This window comes from Colobus angolensis, unplaced genomic scaffold, assembly GCF_000951035.1.
Source record: "Colobus angolensis palliatus isolate OR3802 unplaced genomic scaffold, Cang.pa_1.0 Scaffold299, whole genome shotgun sequence".
NCBI classification, from domain to species: domain Eukaryota; kingdom Metazoa; phylum Chordata; class Mammalia; order Primates; family Cercopithecidae; genus Colobus; species Colobus angolensis.
The window spans coordinates 1,689,257-1,714,382 of NW_012116254.1; the positions used below are offsets into that span (position 1 = coordinate 1,689,257).

The following is a 25,126-nucleotide window of genomic DNA, read 5'->3' on the forward strand; positions in this document are numbered from 1 at the left end:
ATTCCCCAGAGGGCCAGTGACTCACAGTCAACAGCAGGTTTTCAGAGCCGACTCTGGTAAAAATTAGCAGGAGCCTTTTATTGTTCAAGGAGAGGAAGGACTCCTCCATCTCCTTTCACGGCTGCGTGGAAGTGCCATCTTTTAATTTTTCCCCCTCTGTTGGAATTGCTGTACCCACCTCTAAAAACTGCCATCATCAGCCTTTTTGTCTCTTCCTTTGTTTTCTTGCAAATGGTCACTAGACCAGGCCCAGCCTGTGGGGACTTCCATATAAAAACAGCTGGCTATGGAGGCTTAATGTGGAGATAAAAGGACTCTGAATTGATTTTCACCACAGCCTCACAGCCAGTGCTCCAGGCTTTGGAGAGCTAGGAAAAAACAGGAAGAGGGACCCAGGCCAAGGTGGTCTGGGCACAACACACTTTCTCAGAAGGAGTGGAAGGAGGATGAAACTGGCTGACAGCAGACCTGAGGCACACAACTCCAGACCCCACCCTCCAGTAAATATGACCAACATAGGGCAAAACTGTGGACTCTGCATAATGTGCCCCCTTGGGTGGCCCCAGGCTCTTTTGGCAGGAAAATGATCACTAAGACCCCCTGCAGCTCTAAGAACCTGCAACTCCAAAGTCCTTTGCCCACTGTGAACACTTAGCTGCATTGTGGATTAGCATCTGAGAAACCCCTCTGAAGGAAGGGACCATTGCAGGGAAGGGCAATTTTCGGTACTCGGATATGGTTTTCCACTGGTGACAGAGACAAAGGGGTGGCTGTAAAGACCCCATCTATCAATGTTTTGGCAAATGCTGCCTTGTTGCTAATGAACACCACCACACCACCACCTAATTTTTTTCTTTTAAAGTGCAAACCATGGTCTGATCTCTTCCATTATGACCAGTGACTTTTATTGATGGCAGAAGCCCCTATATGTTTCTCCTGTCTTCAAATTACTCTCAAAAGCAAATCACACATTGCTCTGCAGGAGTCTGCCCACCACACTGCATCCCTACCTCACTTTAGCACATTCCCTAATGGGACCTTCACAGTCATTAGGCAAAATAAGCAAAGAAACTGCAAAGTTAGGAACCTGGGCAGGAAAATCACATGAAAGGCCTGGCTGCTCTCAGTGAGTTGTAAGAGGACCAGGGTGCAGAGGTCTGGGTTGGGACGGTGTCACCAACAACGTAGTGTAACTTCTGGGAGCCTCAGTTTCCTTATCAGTGGAATGTTGGAATCCACTTAATGATCCTTCCCAGTCCTGATAGTCTGGGCTTCTAACATCTGGGCTACAGACTTTTTGTGATTCTCCCTTACCATATCTGACCCTCCATTTCAGAATTAAAGACACTTACAGTTAAACAGGTTCTCTGTTTTTCACTTTCTTTAAATGGGAAATAGAATAATAAATAGCTGTTATTTCTACTGTGACTCCTGAAATCATAAAAATTGAATTATTTATAATATTTATAGACTTGTAAAACATTTCTCATGCAGACTGAGAAAAATTACCATCTTGTTTCCATTTCAAATGGTAGTGTTAGTTGCGTGGTTTTGTGTGTGTTGAGCTGTTCTTGTCTGTGCCCTTTACCAAACACAGTGTACTTCCATTAAACACATATGTGTTGATCATGTGACCTCTCACTAGCCCTCTGCTGGGTGGATGTTCTTGGAAACATATGAGAAATATATGATATCGTCTCTTTCCTCAACTAATTATCTTATTGGGAAGTCAAGATTGTTATGTGTAATAGTAATAATGTTAAAATAACAGCATGCTAGTTAGGAGCCAGGTGATATATTATGTACTGGATAGATTTTTACTTCATTTAAGCCTCACAACAAATTCCTTAAGCTATCTTATTTTATTCCCATTTTACAGACAAGGAATCTAAGGCTTGAGTTAATATTTCTGCTCAAAACAGAGCAGTGGTTAAAGATGTATCTGATTGATTCTATGAATTTGAAATGTCATGTAGCTAAGTATTAAACTGAATACAAGCAAATTCTACGGAGCTATGGTGTAGGCTGGTGCTGCCTGCAAGCTCAAGGATGTGGAAGTTCTGAGTAAGTGAGGTTACCTGCTCCTGATAGGAATAAGCAGGAAGGAACCTAGGACAATGGAGAGGAGGCACTGATCCAGAGGTGAGAAGGAGAGTATAGACTCCTAATGAGAGATGTTCAGACAATCACTGGAAAACCATTGCCTTGCCACCCCACCATGTCTTCAATAACAGACAAGCCTTTGATGACACCATTGGAGACAGGAAGCCTCCACCTGCTCAAACCTAGAACCCAGGAACTCTCTAGGCTGGATGTCCTTCAAGCACATTTTTGGCTCAACAACAGGGCTGCCCTCAGATAACTTTGATTATTTTAAAAATGGTACTTTTAAAAACAAACACATTCCACATATTACATAATCAAGGCTGGAAAAAATAATGTTTTACTGTCAGGTTTGTTGGTTGGGAAATGTAATAATTTCCAGGTTTGGGGAATACAGTCAGGGAATTTCTTTTTACTTGACAAATAAAAATTATATATATTTATCCTGTACAACATGTTGTTGTGAAACATGTATATATTGTGGAATGGCTAAATTGAGCTAATTAACATACATTGACTCATGTATTTATCATTTTTTGTGAGTAATTTTTTTAAATCTGTTTAAAAGTCTGGCATTTGCTTCATTGGCAATTCTTGACTATTTCATTTGCTCTCTGAATCCTGGTTTCAGCTTCCTTTCTTCTCTTTGGGAAGTTTAATTCTCAGGTTCTGGTCAAACCTGACAGTTATTTCTTAGCTCTGAGTGCATGGAGATTTTCCATAGTTGTGGCCTAATTGCACATTCAGTCAGAATTAGTATTTTTTTTCAACAGGTTCTGCAACTTCTTAATCCCACATTAGGCCATTACCTGCTTGAACCCAGGGCTAACTAAACAGAATTAAGAAGCAAGCCATTTGTTGATAAGCATTCTTTTTCTACACCTTTGCCTCAAGGACATGCATAAAAAACACCTCTCATTCTCTCTGCTGGTTTTTGGAGTCCACACACTAAATTGTCAATTTGTATGTCCAGTGGCCATGGGAAAGGAAAGCTGCTTAAGAAAAAGCACCTACCATAGAGACTTGGGTTCAAATTGCTGGTAACATTTAGTTGTGAGACCTTTAAATGCTTCTGAACATTTCGGCCTCGTTTTCCTTATATATAAAATATGGTTGGTATTGTCTACCTCCCAGGGTTGTGGCAGGTTTAGATTTAAAGTTACTCATATAATTGTTGGTTCTTCAGCCATAGACAGTCAGTTGGTCCTGAAATAACCAAAGGGACTTTATTAAAAAGTGGCTTCTCCTCGATCGCTTGAACCTGGGAGGCAGAGATTGCAGTGAGCCGAGATCACGCCACTGCACTCCAGCCTGGTGACAGAGCGAGGCTGTGTCTTAAAAAAAAGTGGCTTCTCCTCGAAGGCAACATTAGGGCATGTCCTTTTCCTTCTGAGTCACTTTTACTATGAGGCACCCACACTTACATCATAGAAACACCCAGACAAGCCTGGACCTAACTGGGTTTTCCAGGCCTTTCCATGCCCAAAACCCATTACACTTTATTTGGTTTATCTAAAGAAAAAATGAGATCTTTGTTATATTCTTAAAAATAGGAATGTTTCCCACATTTGGCTCTCAGATCTTCCCTTAAGGGGGCCAGGTGAATTTCCTACAGTTTAGGATCAAAGGAAACTCTTCTATCTACCCAAAATGCAGAATCAGAAGGAATTAGAGGCCATAAAGAAACTCAGGACAAAAAAATAATAAGTCATAGAGCTCAAAGTCATAGAGCTAAAGATAAGTGAGTCTGGAAATCCTGTGTCCTGAATCTCTGTCCTCTCACCATGCAGTTTTCTTTGATGGCCATAAACCATGCACTGAACACCTGAAGTCACCTCTGTATGGAGATGCTCCTGTCCAGCATGGTCTGTAAATGAATCACTGGGCCGGTGTGCAAAACATTCCAGACATCAGTGCAATGTGCTTTGTTCTCTATTGCATATCCATCCACAAATGTGGGGTGTTTGTGTGTTGAACTAATATCAGTGTTCAATAGTCTTCTTTCTATAGCGGTCAGAAATTCAATATCGTGGTTTGTCTTTAGTTACCGTGATAATCATCACTGACCTTTCTTGATTATTATACCAATTCTTTTCATCTTTATCTCATTTTGCAATGGCATTGTTACTAAGGGCTGCCAGACATCCTTCCTCAATATAGATGCTCAATAGATGTCTGTTGAACAAATAAATAGGTAAATGAATAAATACCTGAATATCCCAACACATATCAATTCAATGGTATCTATAACTTACTGGACTGACTTCAGTTTGCAAATTAAACAACACGTGAAATTTGAATTTAGTAAAACAATTTAGTTTGGGGTCTGTATGCCAACTATCAACTATTTTGACTATTTTTAATCAGTTATTAGGATGCCATGGTTTAAATCTATAATACATCTGCTTCTTTAGGAGCTAACATTAATCCCCTAGCCTGGTCTAATGGCCTCCCCATCTCACTTTCCTGGCTAAACTGCCTGTATGGTTTCTATCTGCATATCTGTCCTCTTACACCACCAATGAAATGTTCACTCCCTGTCATTATTATTCAGTTGTTTCTCTTCTCTTCCCAAACCTCCCATTTTCTTTCATGTGTTCAAAGCTTTTTCATAATTGGAGAATGAGCATTAATAGGAAATTTTGTCCTTGGAATGAAGTCCTTCAAAACTATGTCAAATACACAACTTATAAAGAGAAGAAGAAAAATTGAAAACCCCAGAGCAAATATATAAAAATTCACATTTGCAGAATACATACACTAGAGAGGGAGGGTCTTATTTTCTTGAAAACATAATTCTCTCTAAGTCCTCCTCTCCAGCTTTCTCTAAGCATGAGCTGTACTAATGAATCAAATAAAATTTGATCTGGAAAAATAATCATTTGAGCATGGGTTTAGGTGTCTTCTGAGCAAAAGACGTAACTTATTCCTTAGTGTTTCCCTCATAGTGTCTAGAAATAAACTTCAAATGTAGAATTTGTCCAATAAAGCTTGAAGAAGAGAAAAGGAAACCAAGAGAAGGCAAGTAGGAATTATGTACAATAGGGTGCATAAGTTAACCATGCCATATCAAAGGTTCAGTTTCTACCCTTGATTCGAAAGTGTCTTATAATTGCTTGGCCACCTTCTCAAAACCTACTAGGTGCAGATTTTGCTCCATGTAATCCAAATTGGACACATAGAGAACAAACCACCTCTTCTCCATGGCTGAGTGTTTATGGCTCCACATAGACATCCTTCATGACTCCATATGACCCACAGGTGAAATTCAAACTCCAGGCACTATACCCTGCCTGATCCTGAGCCCAGCCTTCTGTTATGCTTCACCTGGCCACTCCAGAAACCCATACTCTGGCCACACAAGAATTCTTGGGTTTTCCCAAACATGCGATACTGTTGTGTGTTTCATGCCTTTATGCTGGCTGGCCTTTCTTCCTGGAAAGTCTTTCATCTCCTTTCAGTGAATGCTTCCAAATAAGACCTGAGTACAACCACCTTCTCAGTGATGTCCTTCCTCCTCAACAGTGAAGTCACTCATTCTTCAGGTAGTCATGGCTCTTGTACCTGAGCCTGTGATCCTTCTCACAGAGTATTAAAATTACATTTACAAGCCAGGCACGGTGGCCCACGCCTGTAATCCCAGCACTTTGGGAGGCCAAGGTGGGCAGATCACGTGAGGTCAGGAGTTTGAGACCAGCCTGGCCAACATGGTGAAACCCCATCTCTATTAAAAATACAAAAATTACCCAGACATGGTGGTAGGCACCTGTAATCCCAGCTACTTGGGAGGCTGAGGCAGGAGCATCACTGGAACCTAGGAGGCAGAGGTTGCAGTGAGCCGAGATTGCACCACTGCACTCCAGCCTGGGCAACAGAGCGAGACTCCATCTCAAAACATAAAAACAAATAAAATTAGCATTTATATGTTTGCCTCTGGCACTTTGAAGATAGAAATGTATCTTTGTATCTTCGTAGCCTCCCATTTAAGCCTGGGGGATAGGTACTACTATTAGTTCTATTATTGATGAGTAAACTGAAGCAACAGAGATTAAATAACTTACCCAGTCCTGGATAACCAGTAGCTTGTAGAACAGTGATTTGAACACTGAGAATGTGGTCTCAGAGCTTATCCTCTTAACCACTTTGAAATGCTGCTTTTTCATAAAAATTATCATACTGGTTCCCTTGTTACTTTTACTGTGGTATCTATATTAACATAAATTCTGATTCTTAATCAACCAGATCAATTATTTATGTTTGTATCTGAGTTATATAGTAAATAAAATCCATTTTTAATGATTATGCTAGAATATGCTAGTTCAGATCACCTCCATAAATCTCTAGTGTGGTCCCAGGTACAGTGGAAGGTAATATGGGTGATCTTTTCAGCTCAGGGGAGATTGTTATTTTTATTTAAATTTCTTGTTCCAGCATCTTGTTTCATCAACTAGATATTCGGCTACCCAAAGACTAGACCATTTCTTATATTTTACAGTCCCCCAAAGGGCACGGAGTTGCTCTATTCACAGTAGGTACTGAAACTTTTGCTGAATAAATTAACACATGCACAAAACTGCTTTCTTATAGCCGACCACCAGCAGTTTATTGAGAATGTGGCATCAAATTGAATATTTAGAAGTTGACAAAACTTGGCCTGTTGGGGTTCCAGCGTTCAGAGAATTCAAAGTTAGTAAGGATGGCAGAGATGGAGAAATTAGTTTGCCAGCAACCTGTCATCCAAATTGCAAGCCCTCCAGTCAGGCATTTGGTAGCGTCCACCCTAAATACCTTTTAAATATTCAAAGTTCTTTGGATTTGTTCCTGGCTGGCCTGTTCTGAGCGTATTCTCTGTGCCAGCCACTTTGCTAAGCATTTTATTGGCATTATCTCATTTAATCCCTATGATAGCCCTCTGAGGTGGGAGGTTTATTACACTTTAAAAAAATAAGGAAACTGAAGCTTCGAGAGGTTAAATCATTTAAACAAGGTCAAATACCTAGTTAAGTGACAAAGCTGGGATTTAAACCAAGGACTGTCTGGCTCCAGGGTCACGGCCTTATCCACCAGCTGAAAACTCCTTTTCTTATAAGTGCCATATTTCCCAATTACTGACTAACGTATTTGTATTTTGATGCTTACACAGAATGCTTCTGTCTCCGTGTCTTTGCTTTGCTCTCCTCCTCTTAACCTCGCTCCCCTTTAAAATAAAGACTAAACAATTTCACAGGCTGTTTCTTATGTCTTGAGACAGGGATAAAAAAGTAAGGACTTCTGTACTGGGGATTTCATTTGGAAGGCTGAGAAATGGGAGTTTCAAAGACTGGAGACAAGATACCAGTTCAGAATCAAAAAATAAGATTTTTTATTCTAAACTAGCATTCTATACTCACCTCTCTGGTTCCATGATGCTGAATAATAGTGTGAGGCCGCTTTTCCTGAAATGCTTCTTTCTTTTTTAATAGCATTCTGCCTCCATAGCAGTCTGTGAATCTTTGACTCAGAGGCAATAGTCTCTCTACCAGTTCCAAACCTCCCCAGTGACAGTTTCCTCTCCTAGCTCAAGCCCCACCAAGGGCTCTTCATCCTCATTGTCCACTTACATAAACTTCCCACTCCTCTTCTCTGGATGACCTAAAGACCTCCTCAGATCCAGTTACTATTAAAATACTTCCCTTTTATCTTAACTCGTCAGTCTTGCTACAGTGTAATGGCAGACTGTCCGTTAGCTCTGTGCACAGTGCAGTGGTTGGAACCAACACAGGCATCATCCAAATCAAACTTCCTTTGGACCACTCTGGGACCAGGCAACAGTGAAATTACTTTAGAGGAGGGTTGAAAGAAATGCACTGCATCCATTTCTTAAACAGGGGCTTACAGAATCAACCAAGTAGAAAGAAATGTTGAGATGCATTTAACCTCATTAGTTTCAGTAGGACTGGCTCTCTCCAATCCATCAGGGTTGAGCTACATTAGTGAAACTCAACTATTTCCAAATCTCATTTACATAATGGATGAGATGTGAAATGAGCCCAATGTGAGGGGAACCGCCTGGAGGCACTAAAGTTTATCACAATATGTAAGAGTTCTTTTAGATCATTGCATTAAATTTCCACTAACAAGGTAACAAATTAATTGTCTGTATTACTGTACTAGCCCAAAGTCTATTGAGTATAGAGTATCAGCCGAGGAAGGCAGCTGGGGTTTCAAGGGCTGCAGATGCTCAGAGATGCTTAAAGGGAGGTGATGAATACTACCTTGGCTTTCTCCTGCCCCTTTAAGAAATCCCAGGCCCCTCTGTAATCTGATGGTGGACTTTGGCTTTATTAGTGAGGTAAGCGAGGATGAGTAAATCAACTGTATCAGACAAGCCTCAGGACATCTAGAAATTGATCATTCTGCCGAAATAAGCACTCTGTGTTTATTAGCTGGGAGTTCATCACTATCGCTTCTCCTCATCCAATTCCTAAGAGATTTCAAAGCCATCATCATGGTATTAGCTCGTCTGACTGAACTACTAGAGATAAAGATTAGGAGATCTATCTAATGATGGGTCTGAGTTTCTCTGATTTTTTTTTTTCACTTCTATTGCAAAGAGGAGAGCTTTTCTAGCACACATTCTGTGTCTACATGTGCATGCCTGCACACAATCAGGATGTATTTCTATTCTACAGGAGGAATTCAAACAGTGAAATAAAGTAGGTGGTTTGAAGAAAGGACACCCGATAAAGCACTTAAAACAATGCAACTTTCTCATATCAAAAGACATGACTACTTAACAAGGAGAATGTGTGCTGAATTGATTTCTCAAGCCATATACAGTGGGTGATCTTTTGCTGAGAAGACTAATTATATTCCATAACCTTATTCATAATTCCAACATCAATACACACCCGAACTTCTACAGATATGTCCATAAAAGGTGAGGACATTTTGGGCTAATCTTTCACAAGCTACTAAATGTGCATTTATCTGTTTATACATATATTTATGTGCACACATGCACTAAGCTCCTGATACCAAGCTCTTTTTTCAATGTGGCTTCTAAATAAGCAGTAATCAAAATGCAAATAAGGTGACCCAGTTAGCATTGAGATCTGTATTACCATGCAGATGTGCTCTGCGACTCTGTGCTCTAGAGGTAAAAAGAAAGACACTACGAAAGATGCTTATATTAACTGGCATTCATTACTAAGTCCTTCACATTTGGGAGAATCTAGAGAAGAATCTTCTAGAGACAGTGATCCTACAGCTTATATCACATCTGGCATTTTTGGCTTGGTCTGTTTCTAAGCCATCCTGTGAGTGTGGCTAACAAGCATGCACCAGGAGTAAAAAAAGACTGGTTTCTTGAAGTCTCAGAATATGACCCTTGAGCACCAAGCCAGCATGCTGGCCTGAGACGATCCAAGAACGTGACTAGTGTCAGAATCATGCCTCTGCCACCCTCTGTATGTGACACTAGGCACAGCAAGTCACATCCCCTTTCTGGGACTCAGATACCCAGGAAGGATTGGACTAGCTTTCTTCCAACGTTAACCTACCTTGATTTTACTCTACTGAAGCTCCAATATGTTCAGCAATAGCCTGTAACATGCTTTATGTCTATTACTACAGCAAATTCTTAACCTACCTGATTGACAAGGATGTAATGTGCATACTTGGTACATTGTACTAATGAATTGGTCTTAATTACATGTATGCATTGGTTTTTTCCTCATTAGTACCTTTTGCAACTCAGTTTGTTATACTTTTCAAAGAATAGTTACCACCCTATTGTCTCTGCACTTTTTAAAGCATGGTTGCCATTACGTCAGTATTTTGTTTGGTTCTGTCTATCTGTGCTTTGTCCTTCTGTAGTGTGTGTGTGTGTGTGTGTGTGTGTGTGCGCATGTACGTGTGTGTTCATGTGTGTGTACAAACCAACTTAGGCAAGAATTCTAACCTGAGCTTAAAAATATCTGTGAACTTTAAACTGGGTTCTGTGTGTATATGTGTTTCTCCCTCTCCCACCACCAGTGACCTGGAAAGAATAGAATCTGATGTTGGAGATGCAGAAAAATTAAAACATTTAACTTGGGATGGCTCCTCTTTGCAATTTTTATGTCTAATACCTCTCCATTCTAAGTGATGTCATTGGACACTTCTAGAAAACATCTTTGTTCTGGCATAATCTTTCCACTATAGAATTAAGAGAGAGTGATTTCTGCATCATTAGAATTTACTGCATAGAGTAAAATACTCTTTAGTGTATATCTGTTATTTTCTAATGAACAAAAATGTTGTCTTCTCAGTCTATTTCTGCACTTCTGAATTAAGAAGGCAAGAACTAGCCAGACTGTGTATAGCAGTTTCTCTGAATCTAGAAAGCTCAGAATCAGAATAGTGATTTATTCTGACCAGGAGGAAATTAAAGCAGAATGAGATTCCAAGTCTTGTCCAAGTTCATCTAACAGTCATGGGGAAGAGCTTGCAATAACCCAATGTCTCACAATTTCTATCTCTTAACTTTCATATTAGCAAATTATTTCTCTCTCATGTAAGATATTAACCATAAATATCCATTGAATAATTTCTTTGGATCAGTCTTATGCTAGCAAGATACAGGAAAAGAATATAAAGTCTCTGCTTTCTCAGGAATTAAAATCTTGTAGGGGACACACTTAACTTTAACGTACCTAAGACATAAGTTTAAAATGAGACAATCACTAAGTGTAGTGCTAAGAAGTCATCATGGTTAACACAACTGAGTGTTTACTATAACTAGGCACCAAAGGAAGTGTTCTTACATGTGCGTTAGTTTTCTCTTGCTGCCATAACACATTTCCACAAACTTAGTGGCTTAAACAACACAAATGCATCATCTTTCAGTATTACAGGTCGGAAGTCTGAAATGGGTCTCATTGAGCTAAAATCAAGGAAAGCTCCATTTCTTTCTGGAATCTGTAGGGGAGAATCCATTTCCTTGTTTTCCAGCTTCTAGAGGCCGTCTGCATTCCCTGATCATAGCTTCCTCCTCAGTCTTCAGGCCCAGCAACATTGCAGCTCTCTCACCCTGTTTCCAGCATCATATCTCTTTTTCACTAACTCTTCTCTTCTGCCTTCTTTCATTTGAATTGGCTTTTGTGATTGTACTGTGACCATCTAGATAATGAAGAGTACTCACTCTATCCTAAGGTCAGCTGATTAGCAGCATTAAGTTTTATTTGCAATCTTAATTTACCTTTGTCATATTCACAGGTTCTAGGAATTAGGATGTGGATAACTTTGGAGGGATAACATTATTTTCCGTTTACCCCAATATGTAAACTCCTTTAATCCACACAACAACCTCATTAACAGATGAGAAAATTAAGGCATGGAAAGTTAATATAACTTTCCCAAGATCACACAGCTAGTAAGGCCGGTAGTCTCACTCTAGAGAATATATTCTTTACCCATTTGCTGTATTTCATAGCATGTACACTATATATACTTTAATGGAAAAAAGGAGTTTTAGAATAGAGCAATATGTGGGCTAAAGTAGTTAGTGCAGTTTCCTAAAAGGTTTGAGCCTAGAAAGATAGATGTGTTCATCTACCGTTTGTAAGTACCTAATACCTACCAAGCTAGGTGCCGGGGAACCAACAGGAAGTGAGACATGGTTTCTAACCCCAAAACTTTTGCAGTTGCCTAGAAGAATTGGCAGAGAAATGAACAAGTAAGTGTGAAACAGGAGGTGTATTCTGTTACAGAAGTCTGTTCAGGATAGTGAGACGACAAACAGGAAGGAGGCCTAAACTCTACCTGACAAGAAGATACGGTTTTAATTTTTCCCAGCTGCCTTTCCAGGCAGCGCTCAGTGTTTGTTTTTTTTACAACTCATCCAAAGCACTCTTTTTGCAGCTGCACAAAGAAATGTAATTTCTGCTTTTGCTCTGGTCATTTTCCAGCCCTGGCAGGCCCTCCTTCTGCTTCTAGTTGTGGAATTCTACCCAACTTTTAAGATTGGGAGTTTTGTACCTGTGTGTATCTTCCTGAGTGAGTGGTTGACTCCATTCAGGAAGGACTCAAGTTCCTGAGGCCTGATGGTGCTTGTCACTTATGGGTTCTTCATGAATGTTGAAATAATAAATGGATGAGCAGGAGGTCACCTCAGATCCCATTGAGATCTCATTTGCCTCCTAATTTGTGAAGGACTCATTGGGCTTCCTTTGTTGTTTGGTTTATCAATTTTATAGGTGTTTCTGTCTTACCCCCCTCCCCACTTCTAAACCATCTCTGTGAAGACAGAGATCACAACTTCCAAGTTTTGCTAGTCAACTCTCCAACAAGTTAAATTCCAAATGATTTATTCTAGAATCAGTGAATAGTATTCTGCCCCAAAGTAACCTTCATCCTAAAAGGTGAAATTTATCCTAGAATGAAGGTGATGATGATAAATTTCCTTAATTCATCTCTTCACTCATCCTAGAATGAAGTAAAACTCATTTGACATAAAACTAATGCTGATAGGGTCATCACCTCTGATTAAGCAGGTTGTTTGCTATTCACAGGTGCCTAGCTTGGGGGAAGAATGGGGATAAAATCCATCCTGCACTCCTCTCCCCAAGCTATGAGCCCCTGGGGTTCATGTGCACACAGAAAGCTGTGTCTTTTTCTAATTTGCCCAAAGGTGCCCTCTCTTTGCTAAGCTCTGAGTCCATGGAGCTATATTTTTGGAATTTTGCCTTTTTCTAATTTTGTCTTTTTCTAATTCACCCAAAGATGCCATATGAATAGTAGCAGAGGCTCTGTCTTCTGATGATTAAAAAGTGTTTTAGGCTCTTTCATTGCCCTTCCTTACAAAAAGTCACAGCTGCTCTTATGCTACACAACAATTATTAGAATGTAAATCTCGGGAAAAAGGTTCTTTAATTGTTTTGACCAGTGCCATATCTCTTGTATGGTAGATGTTCAGTACATATTTCTTGAATTAATGAATAAGCCAGTTCAACAAAAATAAAATATGTATTGACTTTGGCACAGAAAAATATTATTTCCCAAAACCTACAGGTATCTATTACTTGATTCACTTTCTTCTGTAATATCGATTCCCCTTATTGCCATGAATGAAGTTCATTTGCAAACAAGAAAAAAGAACAATAGAATAATCTGAATAGACAACCAATATATTGGCGAGGGAATTATTATCAAGTTTTCAAGAGTAGTTTTTTTCTTGTGAAAAATATGTCATTTACTGGTTTACCCAAAAGTCTATTTGTTATAGGGAAAGAAAAAACATTGAATTAAGTCAAGAAACATGGATTTCAGCATCGCTTCATCCACACATATGATATGTAAACTTGGGCAAATCAGTTGGTCTTCTGTGCCTTTATTTCCTTGTTCGCAATTTAGGGGTTTCACCATTTGCAGCACAGGGATGCTGCAAGGGACAAATAGCATAATGCATATCAAAGCTCTTCGCAAGTTTAAAAACCACTAACTGCTCAATATAACTCCCACTCTATGCCAAAATCTGCCTTCTGCAGTGTAAAGGGAGCCAGGAAGATGACTAAAGGGACCAACCATCCCAGTGGTGTCAGCCTCTTCCACCATGCCAGCCTGGGCTTTGTCACCATGAAATATCTACATTTGCAAATCTTAGAATTACAAAATTAATTAAACGGTTCAACAAGCCTATATTAATCACATACTATCTGTCAGATATACTGTGCTCTGCAGCGGATGTTACAAAATGAATTACGTATGGATCCCTTGGTGATGACTCCATCACCTATTTTCAAGAAACTGCAGAACAAAGAACCAACTGGGAATCAGAGAATCTAGATCGTCCCACTTCTTACAGCTGTGTGATTTTAGATAGATCAGATGACCTCTCTGAGCCCCTTGACTTTCTTATCTAGGAAAGGGTAGTAAATAGTAGCCATCCCACAAAGATTTTTGTTTGTTTTTCTTCAGATAGAGAAACGATATAAAGTAGATAACTAGCTTTATAAACCATAGAACAACATACAGCTTCTCTAAGGTGAGGCTGGTTTTTATTATCCAAGATTGCAGAGCTCATTAAAGGGATCCTGGGAAAGTCAGCCACCATGGACCCTACTTTTCCTTCATGACCTCTGTGACCTTCAGCAACCTGGGGAGGAGGTAATTGAGCAGCAACTACTACTTCGGAAGAAACAGAATCGAAATATTGAAGCTATTGACTCACCCTTAAGGTAGTAAACAATGCTTTGGTCTCTGACCTTTTCGCATCCTGGGGCAGTCAATAACCTGGCCACTAGATGCAGTGCCTGCCACTGATTTTGATTTGGGAGTAGTTTAACCTTGAACTGAGCTCCAAGTAACCAAGGCAACAGGAAGTCAGCTTCTGCATCGAAGGAGCAGAAATCCATAAATCAAGTCCCTAATGCAAACACGGTGTGCAGGTAGAGGTTTGAGGGGATAAGTGGTCTATGAGAAATTACCTTTGAAAATGAGTGACTATTTCTACATAGGCTACAGCACAGTTTCAAAGACTTTTTTAAAAAAATTATCAATAGAGGTCAATAGGTTATAGCGGAATGTTTTTCTTATAGGTTTAACTTTTTTGTATTTCCTCCTGACTGTGTCTTTTAATTAAGAACAGATGTTGGATCCACAAAGTTATTAGCATTGTTATTTTCCTCTTTAAAAACTTACTGGCCTCCAACTAGGCAATCCTCAGTGCAATTTGTCTCATGTTGGGATTTAGGGATGCTCTGAACACGCCTACCAAGAGTGCTCTCCATACAGTCTACTTTCTGAGTTTGAGACAGTGATCCCTTCCCAGAGCACACCAGTGGCATTACAATTGTCTCTGTGTAAGCAGTGGTGCTACATCTCAATGGTCCCATCAGTACAAGGTTAAATCTGGGTTTCTTTATGATCACCCTCTAGCATCAAAAATCTCCCTCCCATTGATAGAAGCCTGGTTCATGCTGAGAAGAAACGTTTCAAATGTCGCCCCCCCCCCAACCACTTTGCTTATGCTCATCATAGAATATCAGTCACCACCTGCAATGAAGGGTAATGAAGAGACTTCCAGTGGTCAGCCCGCCCAATGCACTCTCCCAAGGACCAGTACCCCATCACCATCTCCTGACACCTCTGCCCTCAGACAGATTTTGTGGATTAATAAGTGTTCATAGATTAGCCTTTGTTTAAAGTTTACTTAATATTCTTGCTTGTATTATTTCTGGGATTGTTTCCATTATCCTTTCAAAATTCAAAAATGGCTGAGAAAAATGTCAGGGCTTTTTTTTTTTTTCTTTTTTAATTTGTTTTCAAAATCATTGGGTGGTAACTAGAAAGCTGTACTGTAATCTAGAAAATTCTAAAGGATCTAGGGTTTTCAAGAAAGCTAATAGTAACCATCTAAATTATAGAATGTTTTAAGTATCATTTTATTACTATTAGTGTATTCTGTAACATAAACACTTGAGTAGCAAAGTACACCCATGAGAGATCTGACTGGATCAACTCTAATGAATTGATGTGGACTGAGACTAATTTGGATTGTGAGCATTTGCATAAAAATGGGTACAACTAAAGTGACTTGACTCCATTTATTACCAAGTGAGAGCTAAATATCTGACTGCTAATCCTGTTTATGGCCTTCATGCCCCAAGCATATCATAATTTGAACAAAGAATTACCTTCCCAACTTGTGTCCATGGTATAAAGATGACATATCAGTGAGTTTTTCCAGAGGAGCTGTTATGCAATAGAAATCTGACAGCTTAGATTTCCTGAGGTGTTCCATGGAAATTCTGCCTCCATCCATTCGGTGGGAATGCCATGGTGGTGCAGGGTACCAAAATGGGAAATTTTCATCAGACTCATGCCTGCTTTGCCCATTATCAGACTTTTTAGCAGCCAAGTTGTGAAAACACCTCAGTCATTCTGCCCCTGTGCCCACAGGCTTCTGGATATTTTCCAAACTGTGTTTGTTTTCTGAAAGGAATGAAAAGTTTAATACATGTTTGTGGGTTTTTTAAATATTAACCATAAAGAAGGCTAAGAAGTGGCCAGGCGCGGTGGCTCATGGCTGTGATCCCAACACTTTGGGAGGCTGAGGCTGGTGGATCACGAGGTCAGGAGATCGAGACCATCCTGGCCAACATGGTGAAAACCCATCTCTACTAAAAATACAAACAATTAGCTGGGTGTGGTGGCAGATGCCTGTAGTCCCAGCTACTTGGGAGGCTGAGGCAGGAGAATCGCTTGAACCCAGGAGGTGGAGGTTGCAGTCAGCCGAGATTGTGCCACTGTACTTCAGCCTGGGCAACAGAGTGAGACTCCGTCCCAAAAAAATAAAAAGTTAAGAAGTAAAAACACCGCCTCTTCCTTACCAGTCTCTGAGCTCTCCTTCCTCAGAATAACCACTGTTACCTATTTGGATGTGTTGCTTTACAGATGATTTTGAATGCATTTTAAATATGTCTGTACCTAGCCCATGATGAGCACACCTGCAAATTTTACAAACAAGGCATACTATACATACTTGCTACACCTTCTAGTTTCTTGATGGTTGTGCCTTCCAATCTGTCTGTCATAGAATTTGATATTTGCCTATCTCCACCTTCAAAGGGCTATGAAATATAAACTCCAAGAAAAGCATAAGTGGCATTTTTGTTCATGGCATCACAACTGGGAGTTTCAGAGACCGAAATGGAGAATAGGAGGAAGGAAGGAGGTAAATGTCAGCATGACTGTCTTCCTTAGATAGTTACAGATGCCTTATCCAGGTGTGATACTGGGGCCTCTTCATCCTCTGCACGAAACATGCTGTTGGCAGACTGGGGTCATGGTCAGTATTAGAGTATGGCCAGATGGACCAATATGATCCCTGGGTTTAGCGTCCAGCTACCTGGAAACTTCCAGCTTTGACATTAAGAGCTGTATGAGTGAGTTCAGTTCTATTTTAACCTTTTAGAAATGTGTTCTCTTCATCTATAAAATTGAGAAAATGGTAATATCCACACTACATGCTTCACAGGGTTGCCACGAAGCCCAAGAGAAGCTGATCTCAAAATGGCAGCGAGATAATGTTACTCTGGGAGGGGATTGTATCACTCAGGTTAGTTGGGATAAAAAAAAATGAGTCAAGAACCAATATGGTAAGGCCCAATTTGTTGTTGTTGCTGTCAGTGTTATGTAGCCAACAGATGGAGAAACTGAATAGGTAACCATTTGAAATGGATTCACATGCCGTCACCCTCTGGACTTACATTTGGATGAGTTAGAGAGCCTTGTTTTTGCATTGGGGTGGGGAGGAAGGTGCCCATATATTCTTAGTCATGTCAGGGAGAAGAACTGACCCTTTGCTTGCTGATTACAATTGGTTCTGAGGAAGCAGCAGGTCATAGTAATGATAGTTGCAATAATAGGGATAATAATAATGTTAAGCACTTTCATAGCACGAACTATGCACTAGGCACTGTTCTAAGCACTTTACATTGATCGACTTGTTGGATGCTCACAACATCCCCTACAAGGTGGTATCATCACCACCCCATTTTTACAAGTAAAGAAGTTTAAAACTTGGCGAGATTAAGTAACTTGCTCTTCATCACAGAGTTGGAAAGTGGCGGAACCTGGATTCAAGCTCAGGAAATGGGATTGCAGAATAGCTCTTACTGTTTGTTACATAGGAAATTTCTAGGCCCTTACAGGGGCACCTCCTGACTCCTCAGGCTTTTCAGCATCATCATGACATGACATATGATGCCTATTATGACCAGACACTCAAAGGCCCCCAAATCAGCTCTCCTTACCCTACAGGCTGATGACACACTAATCCCCACAGTTCATCTTCCACCTCCAGCATGCTGGCCTCATCTGCATCATGTTTACTCCCCACCCATGCCTTAGCCTACGCTCTTACCGAAAGTGCCTTTCCCTCATCCTTGAAGCTTCAGCATGAGCCTTTCCCCACTTCTTTCAACACTGATCTCTACGTCCTCAGAACTCCCCAAACACCTAGGATAAGTAACACACAAGCCTGCACGAGCTTACTGTCCAATTTTTCCTTCTCATTCAGCCTTGTTTCCCAGCTGGATGAGATGAGAAGTCTTACTAGGGTAGGAGCCATGTCTCTTCCACTCTGAACTCCCCATCATGCTGCAGACAGCACAGCCTCTGTAAAGATAGCAGTGTACATCATCAGAAGGCAAAGGGTCACCTGATGGATTATTCTGCTTCACTAGGCCTACGCTGTGACCCCGCCACTTCCAGACAGCCAGCCTAGAATGGCATCACTCCTAACCTCAGCCACAAAAGCAAAACCAGTCATAGCTATTTTTCCTCTTTAAGCATTTTTAAATTTCATTCTTGTTGTACCAGAAGGAAGTGTCCAAATCATTTGACCATTTCCTCAGATCATGTCCAGGTTATATGTTGTCTATCTTCCTGTTCCCTTAAAGTGACTGAAAGCTTTGGGGTTGTTATTTTTTAGGGATGCCAAGTCCCCACTTAAAAGTGGACCAGACAGCAGTGCATAGTAAGAACGAAGGCTCAGTGCCCACCATGATGACCAGGAAGAAGCCAGCTGCAGTTGACAGTGTTGCAATTCCACCAGCCCCAGTGTTATCTCTCCTTGCTGCATCCGCAGCAACATCGGATGCAGGTGAGCACTTTTCAGATGCTTTGGGTTCACCCCAAGCAAGACGAATGTGAAGAAAGCCCACTGAGAATGGCCTGTTGAATACAGGTAAGAGTACTCTGTTTTGCCATCGTCCCGTAGACTCTGAACATGGGAGCTGTTTCAGCACTGGCTCTTTGAAGTGGGAGGAGATCTGAGAAAAGAAGGAGATCTCCTGGGAATGTGGAGGGTGGGTACTCTGGAACGCTCTTCACTTTATTCTAACATGGGTCCACTGAGTAGCAACTAAATGCTAACATTATTAATCACTCTTTGTCAAGCCTTAGGAATTACTAATCTCTATATCAAGGACCTTATATATGTTATTTCTTGTAGCTCATAAAATAAACACTTGTATCATCATTTTCAGAAGAGGAAGCTAAGAGTAAAGAAGCCTGCCCCAAGAACCTATGGACAGTCAGGATTCCAAAGCCCATGCTCTCAACCAGGGCATTTCACTGTCCCTTGTTCATCAGGGTTGAAAGACAGTAATCACTGATATATTGATGCATCGATACCTCCTACCCATGAATTGATGAATTTCTCAGTAGTTCCCAGAGTCCTCGCCAACAGTGGATAAAATATAAACTCCTTATTTAGATATCTCAAGTTCTCCACAGCCTGGTCCTTTCCACCTCTGTTCCCCACAGTGCCTCCCACCAGCCCCTGTGCCCACCTCCACTGTGTCAAGCTCATCCCTGCCTCCAGGAAGAGAGGCCTTGGGTTTGACTTAACACCTGAACTTGGAGACAGCCTTACTCAATTTCTAATCGCATCCTACAAGTCCTTAAAACACAGCTAGTCACAGCTCCTCCAGGATACCCAGAATCTCTACCATGCAGTTCCCATCATTTCACAGACTGCAACTTCTCCCATGTAACAAAATTGCACATACCTCAGAGGCAGAGTCAACTATTTAGATTCTTGCTATCTCCCTGACATGCAGCATGACAATGTTACATACATATTTCTTGAATTAACATATTAATATAAATGTGGCAAGCACATTGCAGTATTTAGAAAGGCCTATTATGATTAGAAACCCAAGAAGAGGCTCATTCTTAATATTTAGTCCAAATTCATTTTTCAATTTAGCAGTTTGCTTTGAGTAAAGAACTCAACTTGTCTATATAACTAACTCCTTCATGGAAATCACTGGTAATTAGAAAATGAGCCCAATTGAAATAACAGAAAGAAACACTTGGAATGACACTTCCCCAGTTGAATTCAGCAAAATACTAGTAGGTGTTTTGTGATAAAGGATGTTTTCATGGAAAAGTAGGTGTAGGAAAAGCTGCTGCCTTACCCCTGGTTCCTTCTTGCAGGGCTTTTCAGGGCCTTGCATTGACCAATGTGCATTGTGAGGTTGCAGAATCATATCTGAACACACAACCCTTTTTTCTGGGACTATCTCTTAACATCTCTTGGAACTGGTGTTCTCTCCAGCCATTTGAAAACTCTTGCTCTGAAGGAATGGAGTCATCTCTCAAATATGATCATGAGCCTTTACTTGGTGTGAAACAAAAAGTTTTTGGTGGAATTGCCAGGTAAATGGTGACAGTGAGGAGTACAAGAAGAAGACAACGGAGGGAAAGTCACAGGGAAATGCAGAGGAAGTTACCCCTGAGATTTGATGGATTAGTAGCACCTTGGAGAGAGGGTGTCCAAACAAAGGGAGCAAGTTGGGCAGAGTCTTGGAAGTGGGAACTGGTGCTATGGCTGACTTCAAGGAAGATATCATTTGGCTTAAGCAAAAGATTTGGGCTATGCTGTGCACCCACCCAGATCAGTGGTTATTCAACTTTGTTGATTAAGCACTGGAGACCTCCCTTTATGGATTGAGAAATTAGCCTTTGTGTTTCCACCTTTGCCTGCCATGCACAGATATTCCTCCAAGGCAAAAGACAGGTGGTCCCCTATTTTCCTCCCCTGCACTCTTTCCCTTCATTGTGAGAGAACTTATTCTTGGTATCACATGCTTATATGGGCCTGCCTCCTCTAGTGCATCCAGTAAATAATTTACAAATATGCTAAATGGGCAGTAGAAACAGGTGGGTATTACACTTTTATACTTGACTCCCTGGTAATCAGAGCTGAGCCCAGACGCCCCTGTTGCAGGATGCAAGAACGGGCTGTTTATTTTTGGCAGTACTTAAACGAGACCCTCATGAGAATTTCACAGATTTGGTCCATTTCTGGGTCTCTGGCTGCTGAGCTGGACTTTTGAGGGGAAATAGGCCAGATATCTACCCCAGGTGCTGGAAGACAGACCTTCCTGAGATTTCACTCCCCACAGATAAAAAGCTTCCCACAAACCTAGGAGAGCTAGAAACACACAGGCTGGGCTTGTGGCCAATGCTCTGTTTTACACGTGAAGAAACTGAGGCCTCTTGAGATTCAGAGATTTGCCTGAGGTCATACAGTTGGATTGGAACCCAAATTTCCTGATTTACTGCCTGATTTCCAGTGGATTCCCACTTCTGTCATAGTCCCAACATGAGCAAAGGCAGATTTTTTTTTTCCATAAATAGGGACTTCTACTTCTTTTGGAGAACAGTGAATGAAGCTCGTAATTTGATGAGGTAGATAGAGAGCTTTAGCCAAAGCCAAGCACATAGTAGGTAGTTAATAGTTTCTGGATTTGATCTTATTTAATTAGGTGCTTGAAATATATAGTAACATATATAGTACAGTAATATATATTTCTGACGAAACAACTCACTTGATTTTTGTTTTCTTTCGAGTGCCTTTCTTCATCTTTCACTATAAACAAGGTAGAATTACTTCTGGCTTTAGGCAGGGATCAGCTTATTTTTTAGTAGGTTATCATTTCTACAGAATGGTTTTGGAAACACAGACAATTGCAGGGAGAAAAGAAAAGGAAAGGAGTTAAACTAGGTGGCTTATAAAACAATTTTAAGAAATCATGTATAGACTTAATAAGGTACTGAAGTAATTCAATTAATTAGAAATTTTATTTAGAAATAATGGATGCAGGCCAGGCATGGTGGCTCACGACTGTAATCCCAGCACTTTGAGAGGCTGAGGTGGGTGGATCACCTGAGGTCAGGAGTTCAAGACCAGCCTGGCCAACATGGCGAAGCCTCTACTAAAAATACAAAAATTAACCAGGTGTGGTGGCGTCCCCCTGTAATCCCAGCTACTCGGGAGTCTTCCGCAGGAGAATTGCTTGAACCCAGGAGGTGGAGGCTGCAGTGAGCTGAGATCGCGCCACTGCACTCCAGCCTGGGTAACAAAGTGAAACTCCATCTCAAAAAAAATAAAAAAAAAAAATTAAAAAAGAATGGATGCAAAATTACCTAGTACAGTTCCTGACACATGTTACATGCTCAGTAAATAATCACTGAGTGAAACAAAGGATTGAGAGGCAGTAGCTATGTGCTTTTACAGCATTAAATATGATGAGAGACATCTGAGAAAAACATAATCTTGAAACTGCCTTTTTTTTGTTTTTGTTTTTGTTTTTTTTTTAACATGGAGTCTTGCTCTGTCCACCCAGGCTGGAGTGCAATGGCGCAATCTTGGCTTACTGCAATCTCTGCTTCCCAGGTTCAAGCGATTCTCCTGCCTCAGCCTCCTGAGTGTCTGGGATTACAGGCACATGCCACCATGCCTGACTAATTTTTGTATTTTTAGTAGAGACAGGGTTTCACCATGTTGGCCAGGCTGGTCTCAAACTCCTGACCTCAAGCAATCTACCCGCCTCGGCCTCCCAAAGTGCTGGGATTACAGGCATAATAACAACTAAATGGAAAACATTTGACAGGCACTTTGTAGGCTGCTGGAAAATACTAGCCAAATAATTTATCAGTCTCTAGTAAGAACAGTACTGTTTTCAAATAGGTGATCTTTGGTAAAAGTACAACAAAGGAACATTCCCACCTTATTTTATAAACAATACAGTATGGGAGAAATGAATATGGGTCGAGGGTTTACAAATACGTGTTTTCTAGCTTGTATGCCTATATGCATGTGCTATATGGGTCCCCCAGGTGTTTTGTTTCAGGCAATTTTTTTACTTTCTCAGAGTCTCAGAGGCATACTGATTATGACATTATTGATTTGTAAAAGGGGGCCATCGAGGAGATGCAGGAGGGAGTGGCGAGCTGGGAACATGTCAGTTTGTGAGCTACCGGGAGGAAGGATGGCAGTGGCTGCTGGAGGTGCTCAAACAGATCAGCCTTGGTGATCAAACTGCTCAATAGCTATTGATTAGCTGCAGTTCCCTGGTGCAGCCATGGAGGTCTGATTCAAGGGAGTACAGGATCATTATTGAGTAATTAGGGCTAATGCAGTAAAAGCGCCACTCAAGTTTGCTCAAAGTGAGGCATAACTTGAAACAACTTCTATTACACTAGCCCAATAATGATTTAATAATCATATCAGATAATCCATACCTGAATAAACCAGGCTGATTTTTCTGATTTTCTAGATGTTGAACTAACTTCTCAGGGAGATCATGTAATGTATAGAGAATTTGTGATTTCATTTCAGAAACATGTTTTCTCCCCTTATATTTAAGATGAGTCTATATGAATAAGTAGATTCCAAATGGTGGTAAGAACTCAGTAAAACATCAAGGCGACAAAATCTGAATGGTTTTGCACTTGAAAGACTAGACTAGCAATAATAGGAAAACAAGTATATCCTTTCTCTCTCTCTCTCTGTCCCTCTCTCTCTCTCTCTCTCACACACACATACATACACACATACACACACACAATATTCTCTCATCTTAAGTCCAAGGAGGAAAAAAAAAAAGCAAACATGTATCAGCCATGCTATCATCAGATCTCAACTGCTCGAGGTGTAGCTCAGTTCAAGATAACAAGGAAGTAGAGTGAGCACAGCTCTTAGCTTCTATCAGTTTTGTATCAAAGCTAATCCATTATTATTTCAAACTATATTATCTACCATGTTTAAAACTACCAGAGCCAATGAATAAGTAAAAATATTTAAATTTCATAAGTCTGTTAAATTTTTAGGCATTTTGTTTCTCATGGCAGGGACTAATATTTTGTTAATAGCCAAACCATCAGTCCAATCAGAACTAACTGATACCTGTAGTCAAGATGCAAAACCTTAATCTTGAAAAATTAATTATCTTTACAATAATAGTGGGAATTCTTAATACTAATGAAATCAGAATGAAATTCAGGATACTAGTAGCTAGAACAAAATGATTGTGAAAATTGCTTTCAGCTCCCAAATTCTAGGATACCTGAGTTTTCTCTTAGCCACCTGCCATCTATGGAAAGGGGCCCAGAATAATGAAGTAATATCCAGCTACAAAAAAGAGCAATGAATAGGAATTTAAGAATGATGCAATTATTTATTTTACTTCTTTCTTTGTTATGTGGAGTCATGATCTGAAGCCCCTAACCAAAATAACAGGTCAAGTCAGCCAAAATCTTATCTTTAGAAGAACAAAAATAGAAGAAATAAAGGTGCAATTTAATAGGATTTGGAACATCCAGGGGCCATAAATATATACACTGAAGAAGTCTCCAAATTGTGAAATATATTCCTATGTGCCCAGTCTAATCACTTAAAATATTCAGTAGAAAACCTCCCAAAGAAGATCCAGAGCAAACAAAGCTTAAATTTAAAGTAATTGTTCAAGTTGACTGAAAAGTGCTACCTATGGGCTCACGCTGAAGCATCACAAAATGAGCCAGTTTGCCCTGAAAGCTGTGCTGAATATGACAGGCCCATGAAAGGCGCCCCCTCCTGCAGCTCTGGGCCACCAAGGGACAAGGGACTCGGCAGGGTTGGAAGCTTCTGTATTTCCCCATCACACACCAAAAGCCTTCTGAAAAGCCTCCAAAACCTGTTGTCATTTTCATTGTTAAAGGAGACATAAGCTCTTTTCTGATTTAATCTGAACCTCCTAGAGCAGCTGAGCCATTCCTATGGCCAAGGGAAGCCCGGGGAAGCACCAAATCTTCCAGAATCTGGCCCTGCCTTCTGCCCCAGCCTCATCTCCTTAGAAATCTCAACCAAATTTCAACTCCTTTGGGATTTCCACTGCCACGGTATTATTTTCCAAAAACTAAAAAGTTATTTCAAAGGCTCATTCAACTCTTTAATGCAGAAGACAGCATGGTGGTAAAGCTGGAGAATGCAGGCACTGGAGAAAGCGTGTAGAGTAAGTTGTTCAGTTAGTGTCGTTCAGTTCAGTTAGTGTCGTAACAGGCAATAAAATCATAACCTCATAGTTTATCTCTTCTACCAAAGAAAAATTATTCACTTCTTTGGTAGGCAAAAGTCCACAAGTTAACATAAAAGCTGGCAGATTGGCCAGGTATGGTGGCTTATACCTGTGATCCCAGCACTTTGGGAGGCCAAGGCGAGTGGATC

General features: G+C 40.5%; 1 protein-coding gene across 2 annotated transcripts in view; it reads left to right on the top strand.

The window, feature by feature from the left end:
- SETBP1 (SET binding protein 1) overlaps nucleotides 1–25,126 on the top strand; it is a 383,555-nt gene that overhangs the window by 338,700 nt on the left and 19,729 nt on the right. For both annotated transcript variants that reach the window (XM_011949328.1, XM_011949329.1), the window contains exon 5: nucleotides 18,560–18,730. In XM_011949328.1, coding sequence (XP_011804718.1) covers nucleotides 18,560–18,730 — 171 coding nt within the window. The remainder of the gene's footprint in view (nucleotides 1–18,559; nucleotides 18,731–25,126) is intronic.